Genomic DNA, 26,980 nt, shown 5'->3' on the forward strand with positions numbered 1-26,980 from the left:
GTTGCTGATCTAATTCAAAAGTTTATAGAGTAGTTGGTTGGTGTAATTCATTGCAAAGTAAAATGAATTTCCATGTAAACATTCATGCTGCTGAGTAGACACACTTTTAGAGGTAACTGAAGAGAAAAGTCATGTTTCCCTGGGCTTTAGGGTCAATGAAGGTTGCTTGTGAGGACCTTCTGTCCGGTGTGTTGTTGGCTCATAGCTTCCAGCATACCTTTTGGGTGGCAGGGTGAGGGAGGAAGCTGGGACATGCAGAGCAGGGATGCATAAATCTACTTGAGCAGTTACCTTGTAGGAGAAAATAGTGGTTTTTTCAAGCTTAAAGTTGCTTCATGATCTATGTGTGTTGTCTATCTGTTGCCTGATAGCAGTGTCTCTCTACAAATATCTGTAAGGAGGAAGGCCTAGACTGGATATGAGCAAAAATTTTTCCACCAAGAGTGTTGTCAAGCTTTGGATCAGGATGCCAAGGGAGGTGATGGAATCACCATACCTGGAGGTATTTGAAATATGTGCAGACATTGATAAGAATGGGCCAGGAGACCAGCTCCTTTTAAACGCCTTTATTTAAGTGACCAGCTCTGGGTGGGGGCTGGAGGGGTCGCGCACACCGCCTCTGCTCCCTTTGGCGACGCAGAGGAGGAGGTAGTCAGTTTTGCTGTGCAGCAGAACTGGGTCTTCCGTCCTCATGGGCGTGCCTGGGAAGACACCTCTTGGCTCGTTGGCTAGGGTTTTTGCTCTCAGTTGGTTCTACTTAAGTTATGTTGACGTTTTAAATGTTGCTTGTAGGGCTGGTAGGATAGAGGGACTCCTCGTTGATCATTAGAGTCGATTAGTTGTTCAAATTTTAGGTTGGCTCGTCGTCTTCAGGGCTTTTCTCAGAGTTTTTGAGCACTGTTCTTAATTTGCATATTCCCGGAGGTGCCCTGGTCACCATTTTGTGGAGCAGCGGAGGCAATACCCGGTGGTCACAACAGGGAGGGCAGGTACAGTGAAGGGGCACAACATGGAGAGATATAAGGGAGACATCAGTGGGGTTTAACAAGTAATAACAGTTTGATTAACATATTTAACTTTAAATTCCTTAACTTCCTTAAGTTAATGAACTTACTCATAACAGACATGACACTTAGGGATGTGCTTGAGTGATCAATGATCTTAGACATCTTTCCCAACCTAAATGATTCTGTGATTTTATGTTGGTCTGTGGGTAGTCTGAGGTATTGGATGATGTGTACTGAAATATGACTACTTCATGAAGACAAGATGTGTAGAATGGAAAAAGGAGCTTGCTCTTGGCTATGGTCTTTCCAAGTCTGGCTAGCAGCTCGATCCCCCTGCCTGTTTGGTTCATGCTGAGCTCACCACAAAGATACTTCTGTTTCATATGCAAATAGTGTGTCACACCTACATCTCTGCTGTCATTTCATTACTTTCACCAGTCTAAAACTCTACTGAATTTCAGTTTTGAATATCATAGATTCATAGAATATTTTGGTCTGGAATGCACCTTTAAAAACCATTTAGTTCCAATCCTCCTCTGTATGGGCCCTCTCATTCCCTGGGCAGAGAGACCTTCCCCTAGACCAGGTTGTTCAAAGTTCCATCCAGGCTGTACTTTGAACACTTCCAGGCGGGGAGTGTCCACAGGTTCTCTGGGCAACCTCACAGTAAAGAGCTTTTTCTGTATATTTAATGTAAACTTACCCTCTCTCAGTTTAGAGCCGTTTTTCCTTGTGCTTATGCTACATGCTCTTCCAAAAAGTCTTCCTCCAGCTTTCTTCTAGGCCTGCTTTAGGTACTGAAAAAACATAATAAGGTCTCCCTGGAGCCTTCTCCTCTCTAGCCTAACAACCCCAACTCTGTCTTTGTAGGAGAGGTGCTCCACATCCCCAGGCATCCTCATGGCCTTTCTTTGTCTCACATATCTCTGTCTCAAACCAGCTGTGTTCTTGCCAGCTTGTTCCTCTGGTCTCATATCAGTTTTTCTAATATTGGGAAGCACAGCTTTCCACAGCTTGCACTTGCAGGCTCTTCCAGGCTGGGAAAAATGTGACTGTCAGTGACAGCAAGCAGGTATTTGTGTAAAGGAAATGGGATCTCCTTCCTGGTTGAGTTTGGCATCTCAACCCAAGTAGGTCACATCAGTTAGTAAAGAGTGTGATCTTTTTCAGACCTGATCCTGGAGAAAGGGGGTGGGGGGGAAAATTCTGTCTCTCTGCTGCAACAATGCTTCACTGCTTGCTTGAGCTAATGCCCTTGGCTAATGGGAAGGGTTTAGTTGTAAGGGGTTCCCACTTTGATAGATGATTGGTGTGTCGCTGGGAGATTACAGTGTATAGTCAAAATTACTTGACTGAGGAGGTACTTTGCTAACTGACAAGCATGTAGCTGTTCAACCCTGGTTTAATAATGCTTTTGCACACTGGATGTAGTAAACTAGAAGAGAGTCTGAACCCAGATGTATTTCCTTACTCCTGGTTATCTCTGAGATGAATGCCTATTTTGTCAGGGGATAATGCTTTAAATCACTTCTCTTTGGTTAAGCTCTTCTAATGCTTTGTGTTTTAGTTTTGGATTAAATCTTCAACAACCTGTTGTACAGTAAAACATGCATGTGTGCAAAAAGATAATTACAGAAGCAACTTCTTTGTGTTTCTGCTTCTCCTGCTCCTGCTATAAGTACTAGGTTGAGGTAGTAATTTTTCCTTTTGACAATTACCAGCTCTTTTAAACATGCATTGAAGAAAGAAAAAAAAAAACACCAGAGTCATACAGTAGGTGTCTGTGCTTGTCATGGAAACAAGGATGCAGAATGGGAATGCATCAAATCTCTAGGTGTGCCTGCAAATGAGGAAACGTGACACACCTTTCTGCTGAAAGGTGGAATGCAGATTTTAAGCTTCTTTGGAAAAGATACTACAAGCCATGAGGAAGGGTGTGTCACTGCACATCCAAGGAAGCTGTGAGCTGCCTTGGGGGTTTGTCCATAGATGTGAGATGGAACAACATGCAATTACATGTTCTGTCCAGTGTATGATGTACAAGTGTCTATGACAGGAGGAGAGAAGGTTTGCTCATATAAAATACATAAAATACTCTATTTCTAGGTTTCCTGCTAAAGGTGTTCCCTTCTGACAATTCAGTAGTGAATGAACTGCAAAGGATTTTTTTTTTAATGTAATATGTAGGAAAAATGCCAGTGAAAGCAATAATGACTTGCCATAATGACTCCTCTGACTTGCCCTGTAGATGTTTCATTTTCTAGTTGCACAAGTGCAGAAGAATCTAAACAGATACCCTAATAAGGGTAGCAGTACTGCAGGGAAATGTATCTGGTCAGGGAGAAGTGGAGTAAGCAAAAAAAAAAATATTGCTTTTCAGAGGGTTGTGACCCTGGGCAGCTGAATATAATGAAAGCAGTGTTTCAGGCTGCCTTTTTACCTTGCAACTGCTGCATACCATTGGTATTCATCAGCAGTGGCTAGGCTCTGCAGTGGGGAGCATTGCAAAGCATCACCTTGTTTCTGAGAAGTTTAAAGTTGATAAAATGCAAAAGTGTTCAAAGTACATGCAGGAAATGCTGTCTTTTATTTGAACTTCATGGATTTCTAACTTTACCCACTATATATACATTATTGCTAAATGTTCCTTCAACATGGATCCCAAACTCTTTTATACACCTTCTGCCTGTGTTACAGTGGTGTGAAATGCCACCTGTGCAGCCTGCTTTGGTGTCAGGTGTCCTCTGGGAAAGCAGAGATTAGCCCTGATTGACAGTCTTCTGCTTATACTGTGCAACAGCTGAGGAGACTGGGCTAGGAATAAATTTCTCTTCCACTGTTGCCAACTAATTTTCCTTGTGCTGTGTGTTGGCAAAGTGAATTAGGTGTTTTCAACTCCCTGCTGCAATTTATTTTTCTTTAAAAACATATCAATATAGGTTTGAGAAGTAACTCATAATCAGTTATTTCATATTTACTGACACCTTTGTGTTTGTTTTATGGTTGGTAGGTTAGATCCTGTTTATAAACTATTTACAAACAATGAGTTTTGAATAGAATAACAAGTTATTTAAGTTTTAGACTTCTATCCTTTGCAGTTTGTCACATTGTCTTCATATTTCATGAGAAAATTGAAAAACATCAAAAGACAACAGTGATCAAATCTTATGTTTTACATCTTTGTTCATGGCTGAGTTCTAAAATTTGTTGGGAGTCTTTTCTGAGTTCCTGACCTGGGAAACAGGAGAAGAAGGTAATCATTGGAGAAGGAGGTAATGGGAAGAGCTAGCAGTTCTCGTGTCTACTCCAGGCCCAAGAGAAGTGTCCACCAAAGTCTCAGGGAGTGTTTTCTCCTAGGCATCTCAAAATACTTATCAAGGTACACAGGACAAAAAAAAAAAAAAAGATTATATAGGAAAGTGAAAGTAAGGACACTCTTCAGGATTGTAGACAGGTGCAATAATTTCAGAGAGTCCTCTTAGTATCCTTTTTTTCAGATGCTGGGAATGTGAATTAATTCTTAAATAACTGGAAAGTGGAATAAACTTTTTCTTTTTAATGTGTGTGTAGACTTGTGTGTCTCTTCACAGGTGTGCTGGGGAGTCTAGCCGAGGGTCACCCTCCAGCTCTTTTCCACCACTCCCTCTCTTCTGAAAATAGAGAAAACCTAATTAAACAGTGTTACCCAGACTACTCTTTTGCTTAGGTACTTAGTTCTGTTCTGTTGACTAAAGTTCCCATAACTCTCCAGCAAAGAGTCGTTTCCTTTTCTGTGTAGAAGTACAATACCCATTAGTTAGTGTGTTGTGAATGCTTTCGTATACTACTGGGATTTAATTAAAGCACTGTTGCCTGCTTGCTTTTTTTTTTTTAAGATGTGCATTCATTGCTACATGCAAGGCAGTGAGCTTCAGAAAATCAGAGGGCAAAAGGCATCAGATACTATGCACCATAAGAAGTGCACATGTCCTGAGCTGCAAAATCTTTCCCCCAGTGAGACTGGTCATGTTCTGTGTGAGGAGCCAGGCTGAGCTCGGGCAGTGCTCAGCAAGCCAAGCAATGTACCTCTGCATCCCCCAGGCTCCCAGTAAGCATACAGTGTGCTTGCCAGCCCTTCTGCCTCGGGTGCGTGGGAACCAGCCAGTGCTCTGCCCTCTAATGATGAAGTGTGCCATTACGTTTTGCTTAATTGGTTATGTTTTCATCAGGTGATCTCCAAACAAGCAATCTGGAATTGCTCAGTGATTATTGTGGTTGGCAGTGTAGAAATTAGTGTGGGAAGTTGCTAATATTAGCCTTCCAACTTATTAGGACTTTAGTGGTGGTGTTGTCTCTTTCAGTGTTTATCCAAATTGCAAAGGCAAGGAGGGAGAGCATGGAAGGACACCATGTTGCCTGCCATTCACTGGGACACCCATGCTCTGGCAAAGGTGTCATACCATTTTCCAAATCTGCTTCTAGAAGCAAGGTATCACAGGTGGGCTTCAGGCATAGAGGAGTATGATTCCTTTCCTCCTTACTACCTGGATTTTTAGTATTTTTTAGATTTAATTTTTAAGGATTATTAGGTCCTGGGAATGTAGTACTGGCTCCCCAGCACCTCAAGTTGTTTAATAACGCATGTTGGACCCATTCTGTATGATGCTGAAAGCTTGATAACGTCTGCCCAAGCTTCCCAAATGCGCCTCAGTGCTGCTGCTACCCACTTGCTGCAGGCCAGAAATCCATGTTTTTCCAGCTAGATGTAGCCATGATGTGTTTAATCTTCAGCAGGCTTCCCTGGGCTCCAGTTCCAGCCTTTGAGCTGTGGTGTGCTGCCTTGTGCCCACCCTGAGGGACCGCACATGTATGGGGCAGGCTGCTGGGCTGCCCAAGTGTCTCATCTGTTGAAGCTGGTGTTGTGAAGACGTGCTTGTCCTGAATCCAGGATAGTGGCCCTGAGTTCTAACAGAGCATATATACAGCATGGAGCAGGGGCTGCTGGTGAAAACTGCTCTGTGAGTCACTATGGCTTGTAGCAATGGAGGACCTGAGCTCCAACTAAGGGCTGAGCAGCCCAAACCTCTCAACTGCTTGTGGTCAAAGTGTAGCTGGGATTTGTTCCTCAGTGAGGGGTCAGACAGGCTTGAGAAAAGCAAGGCTGGAATGCTTGTTGAAAAGGCTATTGTACTGGTGCAACAATACATCCTAATTTACCTACTGTTTTTCATCTGTTTCTCCTTATTCTATAGATGTTTACCAATATACAGGATCCTATGGACATCTGAAGGACATCATAGGTGGGCAAAATTAGCAAAGAGCTCTGGAGTTTGTGAGGCAAACCCCATATAGCTTGCCAAAATTTGATTTAAAAAACAGAAAAAAGCCCCAAAAAACAAACACCCCCCCCAAAAAAAAACCCCAAAAACAAAAACAAAAACCCCAAAAACCCCACCAAACAACAACAAAAAACACTCCCAAAAAAACCAAACAAAATAACATAAACAATTAAAAATCAATATAAAACCCACCCAGAAAATCTCCAAACTGAAGCATGAGCTAGCCAAGTAAAAAAATAATTAAGTATAAAATACCTACTTCTAATACTTGTGATGTAGCAATCATATTGTGAGAGCAAAGTTGCCAAGTGAAATGCAGCATACTAAATCATCAATTGTAATTGATTCCCTCAATGTGAGGGGATCAATGCAACTTAGCAAAAGAACTTATGACCTGACATTTAAAATTCTCCAATTTTCAGTAATCAGTGTTTCTATTAATAAAAGAATGAAAGAACTGTGGTCCATTATTCTCTTTTCTCACTCCTTTTCACACTTACTTTCTTAGCCTTGGAATGAAGTCTTGCTAAGTCTTATGGCACCAAAGTGTGATCTCTGTCTCTACAAAATCCTGAGTTTTAATTTCAAGCAAATATGGACCTTTGAAGAAGAAAGGGGGGAAAGTACCCCAAACTACTTACAAAGAATGTGGGCTGGGTGGGTCAGTTTCTTTTTGTCTTATGGCTCTGATCTTACAGGCTTTTTTTTTACAACAGTTAAGTCTGGAAATACTTTCCTTGCTAGCCCATCCCTCCTGGAATGCATAAAAATTGTTCACGTGTAAACTGATATTTTTGACTTTCAGAGAGACATAAACAAAATATAAAAAAATTACGTTAATGTTTTCAGACCTCTAAAAGGATAATGAAAACTGACAATATGGAATATAAAACTAAATTGTAACCTTTTGTACTTTGATGATAGTAAATTGAAAAGTGAAAGTGGTAGTGTTAGTCTTGGGAATAATTTGTAAGTATGCTTGTTACCTTGCACAGTCTGCTGTTTAGTATGGATTCATTTTTTCACACCAGAATCCCACTTGATTCTTTGATAAACGTATGCTTTCCTGGAATTGCCTGCTTCTTTGGCATGAGAAGAGAAAAAAAGAAAAAGGCAACACTGAGCTTCCTAGAAGCCAGGAATAATCCTTACCTTGCTAAATGCAATTCCTCCTGCTTGCTTTTAGGTGCAACACTGGCATTGTATCAGTGATGCTTCTTGATGTAAGAAGACTTTGACTAATACTACCAGAATAAAAAGAGATAGCTGACAAAGACTATTCAAAGGTAGGAGATGTATATAGATCAGAAATTTCATCTGCTTTGCCAATTCAAATCAGGCTGAATCGTTATAATGCCCTTCTAGACAAGGCATATCCATGCTTGTGTAGCACAACTAGCATCTGTAGAAAAGCTAGTACTACTGTGGAGTTGTTTTGTACTGGATTATCTTCAAAAATTTCCATATCTAGGTACACAGAAATCAGTGTTAAGAACTGAACAGTGCTTGATTAATGAACCATAGGAAAAGTCTAATGTCTAATGAAAATAAATGGTAAGTGCTTCTCTTTGGAACAAATGTGCCAAAATGAATGTTTTTTCTTTTCCAACTTAATAATTTTTGAAGTACTCAATTAAGATGTTCCTCCTCAACAGGATGTTTTGAAATAAGACTGAACATGTATATTTGCAAGCAGAAGTTTGCATTTTGGAAACAAGAGTCTCCTTGGGCTTTATAGACAGTCAATGAGAAGCATTTCTCAAGTTCACTCTAGAACTAAACCTTGATTCAGAATGGTTGGTCCCTCCCATGACCTGTGGCTGGTGCTCATGAGTTGGCTTGCCTGGCCTTTGCTTTGTGTCCAGACAGGAGAGGCAAGAGGAAGGTGAAAAAATTGCTTGGTGTTTTGCAAAACTTAAGAAAAGTGGTTTTGAGACCACCTGTGCAGATGACTTTTGTGTTTTTAAGGGCAAAGTTTCTGAAGAAGAGCAAAGCTGTGTGACTGAGCCCCAGCAAAGAAGGCAAAGAAGAAATTTCTACTATTGCTTTGCCATTGGTTTTTGAAACCCCAGTCCCAAGAGAGCAAGCTTAAGCAAGGAATGAGAAGAGAGTGCTAGCATGACTTCTTACATGTGTGGATTTAAAAATCCTCCCCCTTGATGTGCATTTATAAGCATGTCATGTAGCATAAGCAAAACTTATTCCAAGCTGGCAGCTTTTTGACTGGAGACTGCCAGGCCCAAGCAGGCATGGTGGATTAGCTACAGGCATTTTGGCAGGCTGTTCTCCTTTTCCCTGAGTCACTGGTAGAGCTGCACAGAAGTGTAAGAGCTGACTAGATGATGTGGCAAAGAGTATGTAAGCAGAAGCTAGTGGTGATTGAAATTGTGTTGTTTGGGCAGTCATGCCGGGACAACTACTCCTTCTGGATGCATTGCTGTAGGCTTGGGTGAATGATTCTTAGTGGAGTCTCTCTTCCCCTGATGCTTTCTTGTGCACTGCCCTTCCTTGGTTCTGCATTCCTGAAAATACCTGTTGGAATTTTTGTGTTTGTCTTTGTTGTTAGTTGTTTTGTTCATGTTTTCACATTTGTGGTCATGACTGCAATTAATTTAAAAAATGAGTTTCTGAAAAAAAATATGAATGTTTGACAAAACTGTGCCATCATCAAAGACAGAACCGTAACTTATATTGAATTTTTTTGACAGAGTTAGGTCTTGTTTGGTTCTCAGGATAAATTTTAAGGGGGTTTTTAAGTGTATTGTATATTCCTCTTCAAGAACTCAAATCAGGGGAGAGAATACATGCTACTTCTAAGATGACCATGAATATACCAGGATGTCTGTCACTTGCCTGGCCATTGCTACCCCCTGCCCCCATGTAGACCTGGAGAGAAAGATGTGCAGTCACCCTGAGCTCCTTTGCCCATGTGTGCCCTACATCTCATTGCTGTCATCAGTAGCTGTCTCCTCTTCCTTCTCCGCACCCACGTGCTTTCTTTTTGGATTACTTATCTTCCTTACTGAGTTTTAACAGATCAAAATCCTGTATCCTCATTCCAAGCTAAGGTAGAGGGGTGAGAGTGGTGGAGGCAGTGCCATAAGCCAGGCAAGTCTGTGATACATGATCCTGATGATGTAAAGTGGGACTTGAAATTGTAGATCCAGTAGGTAGAGAAAAGTTGCTGTATGTGTTTCCCTGTTTCATTTTTGCAGTTCTGTTCATGGTCAGTTGCCAGGTAGTACTTAGAGCAATGATTTTTAATTTCAGAATTAACCAATTATGCCATTGTCTTGACTGCCCAGAAACTGTTATTTCTTTACTTTACATTTGCAGGCATGAGAACAAGCTGTTGCCTGCTAGCAGCCAGTCTAACTTGACCAAAATCGATAATGGCAGTAGGCTTTCCAAACTCCTGCAATGTCATGTTTTTGCAGCCGTGATGCTGGGGTGTCAGTTAGGCAGTCTTAAAAGTGAAAAACTTGTCAAAGCAAGTTTGCTGAATCTCTCATGAAAGTCATAACTCAGACTGTACCAATGCCAGTAACTCTTCCAAAGAGACTTGATAGTGTCTTCCTGCTGGATTTGCTTTTGATAAAGTTGCTGCTTCCTAGCCATGCAGAAATCTGTTGTCCTTAAGAGCTGACAACCTTGAGCTTCAGAAGCTCTAGCATAGAAGTTCAATTGCTTTTTGATGGAGTTGTCTTTTGGCTTTTGAGTGAGGTCTATTAGTGATGGGTGTCTTCACACTCAGCAGCAGAAGATGAGGAGGAACATGTTTGTCCACTTGTATATATTGAGAGTAATGTCTGTGTGCTGTTTGTGTTGGGCATAATTGAAAGATAAAATTTTTTTTGCAGTTATTTTTTGGGATTTTTAAATGTATATAGAAAATACTATCTTATATGAAGCGGTGGGCTTTTAAGAAGTGCTGGTGCCTTCAAAGGACTGAGGAAGGTACAAATTTATTCTGGTTTCCTTTCAAGTCAGTAATAATATATGTTTTAATCCAGTTTCTTGTTTTTAAAGTAGTATACCATCACTAGCTCTGTGCTATCTCCAGTTACTGAAACAGGAGGAGATGGAGCCTTTTCAAGGTTAGTCAGCAGCTGTTGCACAGACCTCAGGAGCAGGAGAGTTGGTGCTTTGATCTGATGTGGGGGACTGACAGGCAACAGAAACATTTCATTTTCAAGGATGTTTTGCTCTGCAGGAAACTAACCCTCCTGAACTGGCCTTATATCCCATAGAAACATCTTCATGGCTTTGTTCTGCTTTAAAACAGGAAAGAAAATAGTATTGTATAAGAGACAGAACAAAATTTGTTGAGGGGAAGGTGTTAGTATTTTACCCTGTAGTGTTTTCTGAGGAAATTGTGAATACTACTGTAAGGATTTAAAAGTAATTTTACCCTATTAAGCTGGATTAAGTATATGCCTGGATTTATGTAAATAATCAGTTCATGAAGTTGAGTTTAAAGAACTGCATTTTAGATTGCCTTTTCAAATAAATTTAAAAAGTTGTACTTTCTCTCACTATGTACAGGGTTCAACTAGTCCTGCTCTGTAACTCTGTCCATCCCTTTCCACCCTGTCATCCTTGAATAAATACTGATGATTCCTTACTGTTGGCAGAGAGGGGTAGCTTGGCTGTTGATTGGTGGCACTGTCCTGGAGCAATTTCTGGAGTGTTCATTTATTTCCCTTTTGTACATTGTGTGACAGTAGTAGCCACAGACCTTTATAGTAGGTCCCACATCCAGATACCACTGATGACCAGCTCTTTTGGAAGCCTTTTGTTGATGGAAAGCAGCACCAGGGAAGCCAGGCAGTGCAAAGGAGGGCATCTAGACCAACATTCTGAATTAAAGAGCAATACATCAGACAAATGGCCATTACTACTTGTTTCCCTGACTTAGATACGGAAGAACAGGTCCGGTTTTCTACTCAAGAAGCTGAATGGTTCATATGTGAATTGAAGTCAGTGAAGGATATTCAGCTTCCAGTGAACTTTCCACTGAGTAATCTGGCCAGGCACTTCATGTGTTTTTGGGTACCTAAATGTAACTGTTTTCAGTAGCCAAAACCAACAGGGAAGGGTGAGTTTTCAGCACAATAACTGACTATTTATTTGAAATTAGGAAAGTTGTGGTCTTTTTCTTGATGACTTCTTTATTTTTGTGTTCACTCCTTAATTGTCACCAGTTTGTGATTTAGGAAAGAAAGGAATTAAGATAAATGTGGTTGTGGTTATCTTTTGCATTAAAAAGCTATGAGCTGATTGACCCAGTTAATAACATCTCTTCCTGTCTCTCAGACTTTGTATTTGGAGCCAAGCTACTGAGGTGAATAAACAAAAAGTTCTCTAAATACATATTGACTATTGTTCCTTTCATTTTGCCAAGCCTCAATAGTGACATGCTTTTTGAATGCAGATGCAGCATTACCTACATTCATAGCTTTTAATTTAAAGCAATTTTAATGGTTTTGAATCTACTGCCTTGATGTATTGACTGGATTTCACATTATAAGGTATGAATGAGTAGCATTTTGAGATGAGAACACAGTTGTTATACAGTATCTGCTTTTTCATATGTAGACATATATATTATATATATGCATATAAAATGTAATTAAGGTGCAGTAATTGTATTCAGCAGACAGCATGGATGCATATAAAATCTAACTTGTTAATTAGAGTCTTGCAATGAATGCTCCACCATTTTACTTGATTGAGATAAAGTACTTTATTAATTTTGTTATTTTAACCATATATATCCAACAGAAAGTAAAAAAAAGAGTGTATTTTTGTCATCTCCAAGTACAGAATACTGAGAAAGACAAGAAGTAGTGTTTGCATTTTCACCATCAAAATCTGTGAGGTTGAAGGACCCAGGGCTTCTCCAGGTGGTCTTGCAGCTGTGAGATTTGCAAAGCTGTTTCCTTTCAGTTTTGCCGTCAGGAGAAATTTATTTGCTATGGAAATGATGGCATATGGCTGTTCTTGTACAAACACTATTCCAAGTATTTTTGCAACCTTACTTCATTGAAATAAAAACCACTGGGCTGTAGTTAGTGTGCCATGGCTTTCTTTGCCCTCTTACCACAGAAGGCTGGCTGTCAGGGAGCTCTGGAATAACCCAAGACACCCTGCGAAAGAGGCTGAGGTCAATGTAGTCATGATGTGCATTGAGAGGATTCCTTCCTCAGATGGGTCCTGTCTGCCAAATCTTGTCCATAAATTAAGCACTGGTGATGATTTTGTCACCAGTGCATGGGTAATGCACTGCAGAGGGATGGCAGCTGGATCATTGTCTGTAGTTTTCATAGTTAGTGAGGTATCTCTTGCCAAGATCTTTTTGTTTTGCCCCCACCCAGAGGGGAAGGCCCATGGACAGACACTCCATTGTAGAGCTACCTTGCCAGGGAACACATTTTATTTGCATTCCAGATGTCTGGCTTTGTGAACTGCATTGCTCCAGCCTCCTTTGAATAGCAGCTTGTCATGGTCTGACACTGGCACTAATGCCAACGCCCCCATGAAAATGCAATCTCTCAATTGAATGCTGTGAAATGCGATTGAGAACAGAGCAAAGCAAGCCCAAGCTTAATAACAGGGGAAAAAAACTTTATTAAGCTACTACTACTAGACTACTATAAAAGGAAAAAGAAGGAAAAGAAAACCCACACAAAATTCAAAATGAAAACCTTCCAAAGCATTCTTCCTCCCTCCCACCACCCAACTGCAACAAACAGTGAGACACAACCTGGATCCCAATATGGTTTCCACCCTCCAGACAATTGATACTCAGTCCATTGAGGGAGAGAGGAGCCCCTCCTGTGCCACAGACCCCCAAGAAACACAGCTGTCACATTCTGTGTTTCCATGTCACACATGGCACCGCCCGGAGAAGAAAGTTTGCCATGGTGACCCTCTCCTTTCCATGCACAGTGCTCTCACCACCAATGCATGGATGGACAGACTGCTTTTAGGATTTTTCCTTTCAAGGATGCCTTGCCAAGAGGGGAAAAAAACAACAGTTTTTCATTGTTTGGGACCACAGTCCCCCCCATTTTCCCCTGGGGCCGAGGGTCCAAGAACAGAGATCTTCTCTTCTTCTTCTCTGAAGACGGGGGGCACCACCACAAACCTCCCTAACTTTTGTCTGTTTGCTCCACTTCTGTCTTTTCCCAGCTGAAGCATGGGCTCTTTGGCTCACCGGCATCCTCCTAAAATACAGTCTCTCTTGGAGGAAAAGATCAGTTCAGTCTGTGCCTACCAAGAAAAAAAAAAAGCCACTTCATCATCTCCTCCCACCTAGAATTTATTCTTCCAGCATCCCAGGGTCCAAGCTGTCTCTTCCTCTCTTTCAAACCAAAGAGGAGAAAAATTTCACAAAGCTTTAATTTCTCAAGGAAGGGTTAAAAGTCCCGTCTCCCAAGGATGGCTTTCTGCCCGGATTTCTCCGGCTCTCAGGGGCAGCTGGGTACCTTGCAGCACCCCCTGCCCCCCGCTCTTCTCCTTCTCCATGGTGAAACTGCTGACAAAACTGCTGCTGTCTCTTTCTCTTTCTCTTTCTCTTTCTCTTTCTCTGTCTCTGTCTCTGTCTCTGTCTCTTTCTCTGTCTCTGTCTCTGTTTCTCTCTCTCTCTCTCTCTCTCTCTCTCTCTCTCTCTCTCTCTAAATAGACTCGGGGGTGGGGGGGTGCAGGGGGGGGAGACGGAGACATCCCAGATTTTCTCCACCCTTCCATCTGCAGGGGGGTTCCAGTCCCCTCCACCCTTGGGCCTACCTCAGTCAGGCCATGGGCCTTCCCCTCCCCCACCCAGCCACGGGCCGGGCAGGGGAGAGGCTGCACTGCACGCTGACCGGAACCAAAGAGAGTGAGTTCTCCTGGAAATTCTGCTTTTAACCCCTTTGTGTTCTCAGAGGCGTGTCCACCTTCAATTGGTCAATATCCAAATTGACCTCTTCCTTCCGAGAAAAATTCTTTTTCTGTGTCAAACCACGACACAACTATTCACCCCTAACAATGTACATATGTTTAAATCAACCCCTTTCCCTGCTTTAAAAAGCTGTAGCCCAACAAAGTGCAGGTCCCTTCTTTTCCCCTTCATAGCCAGAAAAAAAAAATTGTAGCATTAGCTATTTAATTTCAACGTGGAAAACATTCTCCTCCTTCTGCGAGGCTATTTTGAATGCTGAGGTTTTTGCAAATTTTGTTGTGGCTTAATGTTTACAAGCTTTGCATTGCTCTTGAAAGCATGAACTTCACATTATTTGAGCTTCTGAGATGCTGGTAAATAATAAACCAGTGGAATAACAGGGTTTTGATTGAAGAACATTTGAAGAACTTGACTGCATTTTGGCATATAGGTTTTTTTGCTCTTTATGTGTGCATTTTGGTGGATTGAGTTTACGTAGAAGGTGATGGTGGAGACTGACCAGGACAGACCTTTAGTGCCCAGCAGCAGGCTGGCAAAAGTATTTCTGGGATGGGAGGTTAGGCTGGGACCAAATTCTCTTTGCTGCTTGGAATGACAGTAGTACATGCATCTGCTTCTCAAGCCATCAAGCCTCTTGAGCCTGATGGTGACACCATCATTAAATCCCTTGAAATCTGTGAACCAAACTGTGACTGTTTGCTGTGGGCAAAAGCTTTGCTGTGCCTTGCTCCTGTGGAGTTACTAGGTCAAGGCAGAAAAGACCAGTGAAGTAAAAATTTTCTAAGTGCTGGACAACTTTTAGCCCTTTCATTTTATGCCACAGTAATCCCACTAATAATAAAAAATCATCCAAATGTGGAACAGTGGTTGTTTGATTGAGTGGGATAGTTTAAAGAGTTGAGGATTCTTTCTTCTGGTGCCCTGTGTTAAGTGAGGAGTATATAATCTCATGAGGTTTCTATAGACATTTCTGTTGAACATTTCAGTAAAGTTGCCTGCAAGTTGGTGGAGGTGATCCTACCTCTCTTCCCAGCCCTGGTGAGTTGTGAGCTGGTGTAGAAAATTGCTGCCTCTCCAGGACAGTTTGGGTGAATGTAGACAGAGATCTCTCAAGGCTGCTCTTGGATAATGAGGTTTATTGGGGATGCAGGAAGGTCCTGCTTCGTGCTCCCAGACGCAGCACGTGGCAGGGCTTGAGAGGGTGGGGGAGGGGAGAGACAAAAGGATGCTCAAGGAGAGGGGAAGTTCCAAGAGAAGGGAGGGAATTCCAAGAGACCGTGTGGCCCCTCGAAGCCCCTTTTTCAAAGAGCTTCAAGGTGGGCTGGAACAAGGCTCGGGCCAATGGGGTTACAGGCACTTGATGTTTTAGGGGAGGGACAGAGGTGTGGGGTGAACCATACATTTTTGGGGGGTGAGATGGAACAGTCCACTTGACCCCAGGACCCATCCGTAGGCAGGGGCGTTGTCTGGCTAGCTGGGAGAACTGTTCTCATCCTAGCTGTATTATTTATGGATAATAATATTTATCTATCTTCCGCCACAAGCTGGAGTGCTGTGTCCAGCTGTGTTCTTCCCAGTGCTGGAGGAACATGGATATAGTGGATGGGGTCCAACAAAGGACCAGAAAGATCATGAAGGGTCTCTCTCCTAGGACTACAGGCTGAGAGAGCTGGGATTCTTAAGTCTGGATAAGGTTCAGGGGGAGTTTCACCAGTGTATGTAAATACCTGGAGGGAAGATAAAAGAGGAGGGGCCTCTTCTTGGTGATGCTCAGTGACAGGCTCAGAGGCAGTGGGCACAGGCTGAAACACAGGAGGCTCACACTGAACTTCAGAAAACACTTTGTTCTGTGGGAGTGACTGAATGGTTTCACAGCCAGTTCTGTGTGAGCCTACTTGAGCCCTTGGGCTAGAGGCTCACCAGGGGTCCCTGTCAGTTTCAGCCTTCCCTGATGCAGGAATGAAGTGAAGTGGCTGAGGACATGCAGGAATCCCAGTGAAAGCTCAGCTCACCTTGCTTTCATTGTATGGCATGGTGTAGCATTGGGTGCATCATGACATCATCTGTCTTGCTGTGCACTCATGCTTACGGCTTTTAGACCTATTTCATGGTGAATTAAGTGGGCTCTGCATCACCCAGCCCCACAGGGCAGCTGCAAGCCTCAGGTTTTCACTCTCAGGCATTCCTGGGGACAGTGAGCTGATGGCAGCACCTGCATTAATGTGAAAAAAACCTCTTTGTCTCTACATGGTGGTTATGGTCCTAGTACCAAATATGTGGCCTTCAAGTTATTATCGCTCCTGTGTCTGTACCTGAGGGACACAGGACATTTCTGTTTGCTGGCTCTGGTGCAGAGGTAGCAGAGGAAGTGCAGGAGCAAAGCCCTCACATCAGCCTTCCTTCCTCTGGGAAGTGCAGGGTGAGAGGTACCCTTGAACCAGTCAGCATTGGGATGTTTGTGGTGTTCAAGAGAATAAAAACAGAGCAGTGCCCTCAGTTTTCTGAAGACCAGAGTCTGATGCAGACTGAGAAAAGTGGGTGGAAGTGTTCCAACTGCTGTTGCTGGATTTTGAATTTAATGTTGAAGTCTTATCTGTTGCTTTTACCACTTCTGGGGAGGTGTCTCCCCACTGTTTCCCTGTGTCCTGCTCCCCCCCTACCCACCCCAGGAACTGGTGCTCTCCTTTCTGCTTCCATCTGCCTTAACCCTGCACTTCAGAGTTTATGAACATTGCATTTGAACTGATTCAGAATTGCTGTGTATCTAGAAACCATCTGACTTGAGGTTTTGGAAATAAAAGGGCAAATGCCCCACAAGCATTAGCAGCACTGAAAATGAAAAGCAGTTTGTGAAAAGATGCAGTGATAAAAAATAAAGAGGGATGCTCTTGCCTCGTCCTCTGTGTCCAGGTGAGCTCTTCCCATTTAGGGAAACCAAGCAGCAAGAGTTTTTAAATTCTCCATTTTGTCTCAGTGCTGCCATTGTCCCATCATAGAAAGAAGAATAACATTGATTCAACATTGTCTAAAAGCATATGTAACATATGTAATGTGGCTGAAGTCCATGGTAAGCTCATGGGCCACTCATCTTAAATAGGCAGCAGAATAAAAATCTGTATTTGTCTTGATTATTAGTCAGGGCTGCACCCCCTCCACCTTAAAAAGACTTTATGTCTGGTGTCTCTATGAAAACTCAGGAAAGCCTTTGGATGCTAGCAGGCAAAATTATATTAATTGGTTTTTTCTATGATTGTACACACAAACCTTATGATTATTAGTGTATATCCCAGCACTTTCCTATCACTCCTTTACTTTTTCTTTAGGAGGATATTTGATTGTTCTGGTGAAAAAAAAATCTCTGTTCTCTGAAAGCTACTAAAATACTGTTGCCCTGATATGGAGCCAGATGTTTGAAGAGAACAGGAGTGTAGTTTTGGTTGGAAGTCAGGCCATGGGTCACTGCTGCTAAGTGTTTTAATGCCAGCTAAAGTCTTCTATGCAGGAGCAACTTGAGTGGCTATTGCTTATGGGATAGCTTTTACTTCAGCTGCAGCATCAGCTGTGGTCCTCCTCCCTTGTTTTCAGTGTTAGATATTTCTGTTTTCTAAATGATGAACCTGCACTACCAGACAGGTGGTAGATGGAGCATTAAGCTCTACCTGCTCTACTAGACTGGCTTAGGTGTCTTGCTCATAGCATCTCCAATGCCTCCATAGCAAATATCAGTTCTTTGTAACCTTGCTTGCTACTAGTTGGTCTTTTTTTTTTTTAATTCTTGCATTGTTGTGCAGCCAAAGAGGAGAACCATATAAAGGGAAGTAGTTTAGAAAAAGGTGAAATATGGAAGTGCTGGGAGTGTCTGAGTGAGGTTGAAAATAAACAGGTGGGGAACCAGCTGGCTTTGGGGCGGATCTTCTAAACTGTGTGTAAATTCAAACACTGTTCTGTAATTTTACATGTGCTAGCATGAGGCACATGACTCAGAGAATCAGAGGATTGGCTCCAGCTGCTCTTGCCGGCATTTAGGAACTTGTGAAATAAAAAAAGCACTTCAGTGCAGTTCTCCCATGATTACTGATCAAGTAGAAACCAACATATAATTGCTAAGAGATTATTTTACTTTCTTTCACTTGCTTATTTGGATTTTTCTTTCTTTTTCTCTCCTATTCCTTGAGAAGTATTTCCAGAGAAAAATAGTGAGTAGAATTAGTTTTTCAGTTTTTCTGTTATGTCATCTATAACTCTGTTTGTTTGGTTTTTTTTTTTTTGTTGCAGGGGTCTCGGGTCTGGCTGCGAGAAAATAATCAGCATTATCCCAGCACTGTTCATTCCTGTGCAGAAGGAGTTGTTGTATTCAAGACAGACTATGGTCAGGTATGGACATTGCTCCTCTGTGTTTTATCTTTCTCACAACTCTGTAAAAAATAAGCTTTCACAGAATCACAGAGTGGGTCAGGTTGGAAGGGACCACAGTGGGTTGTCTTGTTCAACCTCCCTGCTCAAGCAGGGTCATCCTAGAGCATGTGGCACAGGATTGTCTCCAGGTGGTTCTTGAATATCTCCAGTGAGGGAGACTCTACAACCTCTCTGGGCAGTCTGTTCCAGTGCTTAGTCACTCTTTACCTGCAGTAAAACGTTTTAACTTCTGTTTAGGTGGAACTTCCTGTGCATCAGTTTCTGCTGGTGACTTATATTCCTGTTGTTTAGCACTATCAAGCAGAGCCTAGCTCCATCCTCCTGACATCCTCCCTTCAGATATTTATACATATTAATGAGGTCATTTCATAGTTACCTCTTCTTGAGGTTGAATAGGCCCAACTTCCTCAGCCTTTCTTAAGACTGTGAATAAAAGAGATTGTCCAGACTCTTTACCAAGAAGTCTCAGCTGGATCTGCTCCAGAAGCTCCTTATCTCTTGTACTCTGAACTCCAGAACTGTACACAATACTCCAGATGTGGCCTCACAAGGGCCTCACCAGGGCAGGATCACCTCCCTTGACCTGCTGGCAATGTTCTTCTTAATATATCCCAAGATACCATTGGCCTTCTTAGCCATAAGGATGCACTGTTGGCCACTAGGATCCACAGGTTCTTCTATGCAGCACCCTGCAGTTGCCTTTGTTGAATTTCAGAAGGTTCTTCTCTGCCCAGCTCTCCAGTGTGTCCAGGTTCCTCTGAAAAGCTGCACAACCTGAAGTATCGACCTCTCCTCTCAGCTTTGTGTCAGGAGTGAACTTGATGAGAAGGGACTCTATTCCCTCATCCAATCCACCAATGAACAAATTATATAACACTGGGCACAGTATAGAACCCTCGGGGACACCATGAGTGACAGACAGACCTCCAACCTGACTATGTACCACTGATCACAATCTTCTGGGATCTGCCACTCAACCAGTTCCAAACCCATTCTGCTGTCCACTCAACCAACATAACACTTCTTGAGTTTGCCTATGAGGATTTAGTGAGAGACAGTGTCAGAAGCCTTTCTCATGTCAAGGCAGAAAATATCCACTGCCCTCCCTTCATCCAGCCAGGTAGTTGTTTCAGCACAGAAGGCAATCAGTCTGGTCAAGCATGAGTTACTTTTAGTGAACCCATGCTGACTACTCCTGATCATCTTCCTGTCTCCTTTGTGGGTCAAGATGGCCTACAGAATGAGGCTCTCCATCACCTATCCAGGGACTGAGGTGAGTCTGCCTGGCTGGTAGTTTCCTGTGTCCTCCTTCTTGCTCGTTTTGAAGACTGGGGTGATGTTTGCTTTCTTCCAGCCCTCAGGCAGCTCTCCTGATCTCCATAAACTTCCAAAGGTGGTTGTGAGCAGCCTTGCTGTGGTGTTGACCAGCTCTCTCAGCAGTCCACGGATGCATCCTGTTGGGGCCCATGGACTTGTGAATGTCAAGTTTGCTTAGGTGTTCTCTGACCAAATCCTCCTTGGCTAAGGGTAGGTCTTCCTCCTGATGTTCATTTACCCTTGTCTCCAGAGGTCCCTGAGGGCTGATCTTGTCAGTGAAGATTGATGCAAAGAAGGCATTCAGCAACTCTGGCTTCTCTGTGTCCTCTGTTACAAGGGTCCCCCCTCCATTTATTAATGGGCCCACATTATCTTTTGGTTTCTTCTAGTTACTGATGTTTTTGAATAAGTTCTTTTTATTATCTTTTACATGCTTGGCTACATTTAATTCTAGGTGGTCTTGGCCTTTCTAGTCTCATTTCTGCTTATCCTGATCACTTTTCTAAATTTGCTCTAAGGGGCTTGACCTTACTTTCATATCCTGTGAACTTTTTTTGCTTACACTTGAGCAATGACAGTTCTTTATTTGTTCACAGAGGTTTCTTGTGCCCTTGGCCTGACCTGTTTTTCACTGGTTTGTATTTTTCTTGAGCCTGAAGGAAGTGAGCCTTGATTATTGATGAACTACCCTGGATCCCTCTTCCCTGCAAGGCCTGCTCTCATGGAATTCTTCCAAGAATATCCCTAAAGAGGCCAAAGTTAGCTATCTGAAGTCCGTGGTGATAATCTTGCTCACGGCACTGCCATCTCTTTGTTCAATACTGAGCCCTTCAATTTCAAGGCCACTCTAGCCAAGACTGCACCCAACCTTCATCTCCAGTAAGGCCTTCCTTGTTGGTTACTGTGAGGTCAAGCAGCACAACATTTCTTGTAGGATCCTCCAGTATCTCTGGCAGGAAGTTGTCATTAGTGATTTCCAGGAACCTTCTGGCTTGTTTGCTGTATAGCTTTCCAGCAGATGTCAGGGTAGTTAAAGCTCCTGCCATGTGACTTTGAGGCTGCTGTAATGGCTCACCCACCTCCTCCTCCCAGTCAAGCAGCCTGGAGCAAACACTTGGTGTGTCACTTGCCCTTTTATCCTGAACCATAAGCTCCTGACTTGTTCATCATCCACCCCGAGACAGAGCTCAATACATTCCAACTATTGCATCACTGAGAGGGCAACCCCACTACCATGCCTTCCTGGTCTGTCTCTCCTTAACATTCTCTGAACATTCCTTCGTAGGAATGTTCTGCTGTTGGAACTATCCCACCACATCTCCATAATCACAATAAGATTTGAAGTCTTGCTGACAAAGGTGAGTCACATCTTTGCCAGCTGTGCATTTTCTCCTTGTGTGGAGGGCATAGTGGAAAGCTAAAAGGTTTGTGAATAAAATATTTGTTTTGTATGACCTGAATGTGCAACTTTCGGAAAGAACTTAATAGTTCTTTCTGTTACCTCTCCAGTAAGTTGCTATGATTGTATCTGACAAAGCTGAAGTAATGCTGCTGAGTGTGAGAGCCTTGTTCCACATAGGTTGGTGATTATGTAGTTTACTGGAGAAAGGTTATATTCCCTTACGGTAACAGAAAGTTGGGGCTGGCACATGGCCAAAAATTAAAAGCATGTCTTTCAGAGACAGAGAACCCTTGCTTTTATACATGCCTTTTTCCAGGCAGGAAAGGAACCAGACAGAATTGCAGAGTGGCTTTTGATGGGCAAAATGTAATTACTGATGATTAAATTGCTGCTGTGCTGGCACTGTGGGATGAAAATGATGGAGAAACCACATCAGTGAAGAATGGAAGAGCTGTGCATGTCATCTGTCTGGATTTTTGTAAAGCCTTTGACACAGAACCCTGCAACATCCTTCCCTCTAAACTGGAGAGATAGGGATTGGATGGAGGAACTGTTTGGTGGATGAGGAATTGGTTGGATGTTTGCATCCAGACAGTGGTGGTCAAGAGCTGAATTGGTGACAAGGGTGTCCCTTGGAGTTCTGGACTGGGACCAGAACTGTTTAATGCCTTTGTTAACAGCATTGGCAGTTTGATAGAGCACAGCCTCAGCAAGTTTGCAGATGACACCAATCTGAGTGCTGCAGCTGACAAGCCTGAAGGATGGAATGCCATCCAGAGGGACCTGGACAAGCTTGAGAAGTGGGCACATGCACATACTTCATGAAGTTCTATGAGGCCAAGTAGAAGGTCTATGCATTTGGGTTAGGGCATTCCCTGGTATCCATACCAGGGGGAGATTGAGAACAGCCCTGTCAAGAGGGATTTCAGGGTACTGGTGCATGAAAAGCTAGACAGAAGCTGGCAGTATGTTGACAGCCCAGGAGACAAACTGTATCTTGGGTTGTATCAAAAACAGTGTTGCCAGTAGGTCAAGGGAGGGAATTCTGCCCCTCCACTCTCGTGAAACCTCACCTGAAGTGCCATATCCAACTCTGAGACCCCTAGCAATGTAAGGTCATCGACCTGTTAGAGCCACGGAGGAAGGCCACGGACATGATCATAGGGGTGGAACACCTCTCTTATGAGGTCAGGCTGAGAAACTTGAGGTTGTTCAGCATGGAGAAGAGAAGGCTCCAGGGGGACCTTATAGCACCTTCCAGTACCAGAAGGGGGCCTATGAGAAAGCTGGGGACAAACCTTGTAGCAGGGCCTTTTGCAGCAGGACAAGGGGTAGTTGTTTTAAATTAAAAGAGGGTAGATTTAGATAAGATTACAAAATTTTTTGTTTTAAGGGTTGTGAGACTCTAGAACATATTGCCCAGAGAAGCTGTGGATACCTAGAAGTCTTAAAGGTCAGGTTGAATGGGGTTTTGAGCAACATGGTCTAGCGGAAGGTATTCTCCCTTGCAGCAGGGACGTTGGATTAGATGACCTTTACAGATCTCTTCCAATCCAAGACATTCTATGATTCTGTCATCCTTTTCTCTTGTACCAAGTTATTGGTGACCCAGACACCAGGTGGGGGAAGACATGCACAAAATTAGACTGAGAAGAACAACTACCTCTGGGTACAAAGCCTCCTCTCAGAGAAAGAAGAAAGCCACCTATGTGCTGGTGTGTTCCCTGTGGGCTGCATGTAAAACCTTTAAGGTTCTCAGATTTGGGACGTTTCATATTTTGACTTCTTATTGAAATTTGAAGTCCAGTTAAGTGGAAAGACTGAAACTGTCTCCTCTGTTGGCTTTCTCAAGCTAAAATAAGAAGGCACCATCACATTAAAGCATCACCATTACAATTAAGCTGCAGTGTAGAAAGGCTGCTGTGTGTGTTGTTATGCTAACATCCTCCAGGAAATGCCATCTTAAACACAAGCCCTCTCCAGCTGCCAGTATGAGTGACCCACATGTTTACATGGGAGACTACCTGTAATTTTCACAGGATTTTGTAATTGGTTGTGTAGCCATAAAGAGCCTGACTTTTAAGAAGTCTTTTGAGCTGCAAAATCTTTATACTTAAGGGAGCCACAGATGTCACTGTAAAAGGGACAGCTTGCTTTGGTGCCCTAGAAAAGAAAGGCAGAGCTACTCCTGACATCCGCTGGCAGATATATTGCTTGTTAATGGTGTTCTATGTGCGTGTTGTGTGTGATGTTACTGCCTTTCCATGGTGTCCATAACGTGAGCTGAAACTTAAGGTAATATGGAAAAAGTCTCAAGTCTTAACCATGATGTCATCCAATTGACTAAGTTTGCTTAGAAAACCCTGGTGTTATAAACATCACTGGGCAAAAAATGCCTCTTTTGTTTGGGTTTGCCTGTGTTAAAATCAGGTGGTGCAAAATGGGAAGGACATAGGGATCGGCCTTCAGACCTGTAATGTGGCATTCCACCTCCTCAGCAGGTCTGAGCTGGCTGCTGCACAGCCAAAGACATAGTAACAATTCACTGCATTTGATAACTTCAGTCATTTTCAGGGCTCATGGTTTCAGGAGTGACTTCGTGTGTAACAGGACTGTGCCAGCTGACATTGGTCAATTATTATCTTTTCTCCCATTGCTTTTCCTGATGTACTTTTAGACAATCCCGCCCTTGCTGTTTGGTTACCTATGGGATGCAGAAGGTTGCAAGCAGGTGAAATGGAACTGAGATAATGCTTGACTATTACTTCTGACTGTTTGGCAATTCCTGCAATGCTTAGTATCACTTTGAAGAACCAGAGAGGGAAAGCAAGGGGTGAGGCTGCAGAAATATTGGGTGATGATGCTTTTTGAAGCATGTCTGGTGTATTGATTCCCAGATCATTTTGACAGCTGAAGCTCATGTTCAAGTCTAATGAAAAACGGATGAAAACACTGGGACCTTATCAAAGCACAGCATTGTTATTCATCTTCTCTGATTCAGTAGCTTCTACTAGATTTTGCGCTTCTCACCTTTCCACTGAGCATTATGCATGTCTTAAAATGACATGATTGGTGGGGCAGTGGGAATGGGAAGGTCTGTTGCTGGAGTTGGCTTTGGATTTTACTTTTGAGTCTGGACTTCAAGTCTTTGCCAATGTCAGTTTGCAGAATTATTAAATTTTCATATCACAGTACATTACTTCTTAGTTTCTTCTTTTTGTTCTGTTGTGAATTGGGGAAATTAATTTGCCACGAAAACCTGTAGTGGCATACAGTTGTATGCTGAAGGGGTAGCTGTAGGGAATTCTACCCAGTGTAAAGGTAGGATTATATAATACTATTTTAACAAGCCGCATCGCAATTTCTTGATTATTACATGGTGATATAATTCCTCCTCAAGTGTTCTTATATGTATTACCTGAGTGTTACAGTTAAACAGTTCATTTGCTAATTATCATTTTAGACAGCTGTGATACTTCTTCCTGCTGTTGTCATCCTTTGTGTGAGATGACTGTAAAACTAACTGATTTGATGGTCTATGGGAAATATCGAATACATGAGATATGGTGTACTAAAATGGGAATATCACATTGTAAGTTTGGATTTCCCTGAGCAAATAGCAATGAAAAATTCATAGCTCTTTATGAAAAGAAGAAAAATGTGGCACTGTATGGGTGTAGATGAAAGCCTCATTAAACACAAGGAGGGGAAGAGTATGTCAGGCCTGTGTTTCAGCACCCTGGCCCAAGATAAGGGAATGGGAGATGAAAGGTGTGATCTCCCTCTTAGCACACGTTCATGATGCTGGGCTGCAGCTGGCTCTAGAGTAGCTCTCCAAAGCTTCCTGCAGGTTGGCCTTGAAAACAGAGAGTCTGCAGTGGCTGGAAAGCCTACCATGTGTGGACAATTTATATTGTAAATATGTGTCCCTTTAAAAGCACAAATCTCATGCTTTCCAGAAGAAAAGATGCTGTACTCATTTGCTAGCTGGTGGGTGGGTCAGTTGTTATTTTTTTATGTTCCATTAGTGCAGAGAGCTGGTGAAGGGCTCTGTCCTGGATGTTTTGAAAACATCAAGTCTACAACTCTACTGTATTAATACAGTAAATTAATACTTAGTAGGAATATATTAAGTATGTCAATGAAGTCTATGAACATTTAGAATTTAAAAAGTAGGTCCTAATCTTTCATTCTATGTTTAAATACACATTTATATATAAGATGACATTACAGTTTCTGAATTTTTTTTTCATGTTTGAGGGTTATTTTTTGCTGCATTTAGTTTTGGCGTTAAAATTATTTGTTCCTTGAAGGTTTTATTTACAGTAAAGCAGACATTTCCTCATGGTCTTACTGTATTTTTAATGAAGTTGTGTGAACTTACAAAGTAGTCAAGTGAATGTTTAAATTAAATGCTAAAGGCCCTGCTGTCATTCTATGCCTTGTTTGAAATTACTTTTGTGTATTCAGTAATCAATGGTTCCATTAAGGAAAAAACCTCTTTCCAGTTTCTATCCTTTTTCTTTTCTTTTCTTTTCTTTTCTTTTCTTTTCTTTTCTTTTCTTTTCTTTTCTTTTCTTTTCTTTTCTTTTCTTTTCTTTTCTTTTCTTTTCTTTTCTTTTCTTCTCTTCTCTTCTCTTCTCTTCTCTTCTCTTCTCTTCTCTTCTCTTCTCTTCTCTTCTCTTCTCTTCTCTTCTCTTCTCTTCTCTTCTCTTCTCTTCTCTTCTCTTCTCTTCTCTTCTCTTCTCTTCTCTTTTCCCTTCCCTTTCCTTTCCTTCCCTTTCCTTTCCTTTCCTTTCCTTTCCTTTCCTTTCCTTTCCTTTCCTTTCCTTTCCTTTCCTTTCCTTTCCTTTCCTTTCCTTTCCTTTCCTTTCCTTTCCTTTCCTTTCCTTTCCTTTCCTTTCCTTTCCTTTCCTTTCCTTTCCTTTCCTTTCCTTTCCTTCCCTTCCCTTCCCTTCCCTTCCCTTCCCTTCCCTTCCCTTCCCTTCCCTTCCCTTCCCTTCCCTTCCCTTCCCTTCCCTTCCCTTCCCTTCCCTTCCCTTCCCTTCCCTTCCCTTCCCTTCCCTTCCCTTCCCTTCCCTTCCCTTCCCTTCCCTTCCCTTCCCTTCCCTTCCCTTCCCTTCCCTTCCCTTCCCTTCCCTTCCCTTCCCTTCCCTTCCCTTCCCTTCCCTTCCCTTCCCTTCCCTTCCCTTCCCTTCCCTTCCCTTCCCTTCCCTTCCCTTCCCTTCCCTTCCCTTCCCTTCTCTCCTTTTTTTTTCTGAATACTGTGAACTTTATTTCAGATCAAAGAGGACTGCATTGTGCTTCTGACTTGTACAGACACATGTGAAGCTGTCTGCAGTAAAGGCATAGATAGCAAATACAAAAATCTTGGCAGGGGAGTAAAGTCTTTCAGAAGAGCTGTGTTGTTTTGCATGGCATTGATTTCAGGAACATTTTTCTAGTCACCGAAATAGGACTCTCTACTTTTTCTTCCATTTATACACCCAAGTATGCATAGAAGTAATACCAATAACGATGTAGTCAGCCCTTGTCTTGGTTTGACAAGACAGGAGTCTGTGAAGCCTCCTGTGCA

General features: G+C 42.5%; 1 protein-coding gene across 1 annotated transcript in view; it reads left to right on the plus strand.

The window, feature by feature from the left end:
- The window catches only part of LOC146768315 (uncharacterized), a 105,587-nt gene that overhangs the window by 19,416 nt on the left and 59,191 nt on the right, over positions 1-26,980 (plus strand). The window contains exons 2-3 of the mRNA XM_085571672.1: positions 18,546-18,644; positions 21,289-21,361. Of these exons, the coding sequence (XP_085427798.1) occupies positions 18,546-18,644; positions 21,289-21,361 (172 nt within the window). The remainder of the gene's footprint in view (positions 1-18,545; positions 18,645-21,288; positions 21,362-26,980) is intronic.

This window comes from Lonchura striata, chromosome 2 (assembly GCF_050655825.1).
Source record: "Lonchura striata isolate lonStrDom1 chromosome 2, ASM5065582v1, whole genome shotgun sequence".
Classification (NCBI taxonomy): Eukaryota; Metazoa; Chordata; class Aves; order Passeriformes; family Estrildidae; genus Lonchura; species Lonchura striata.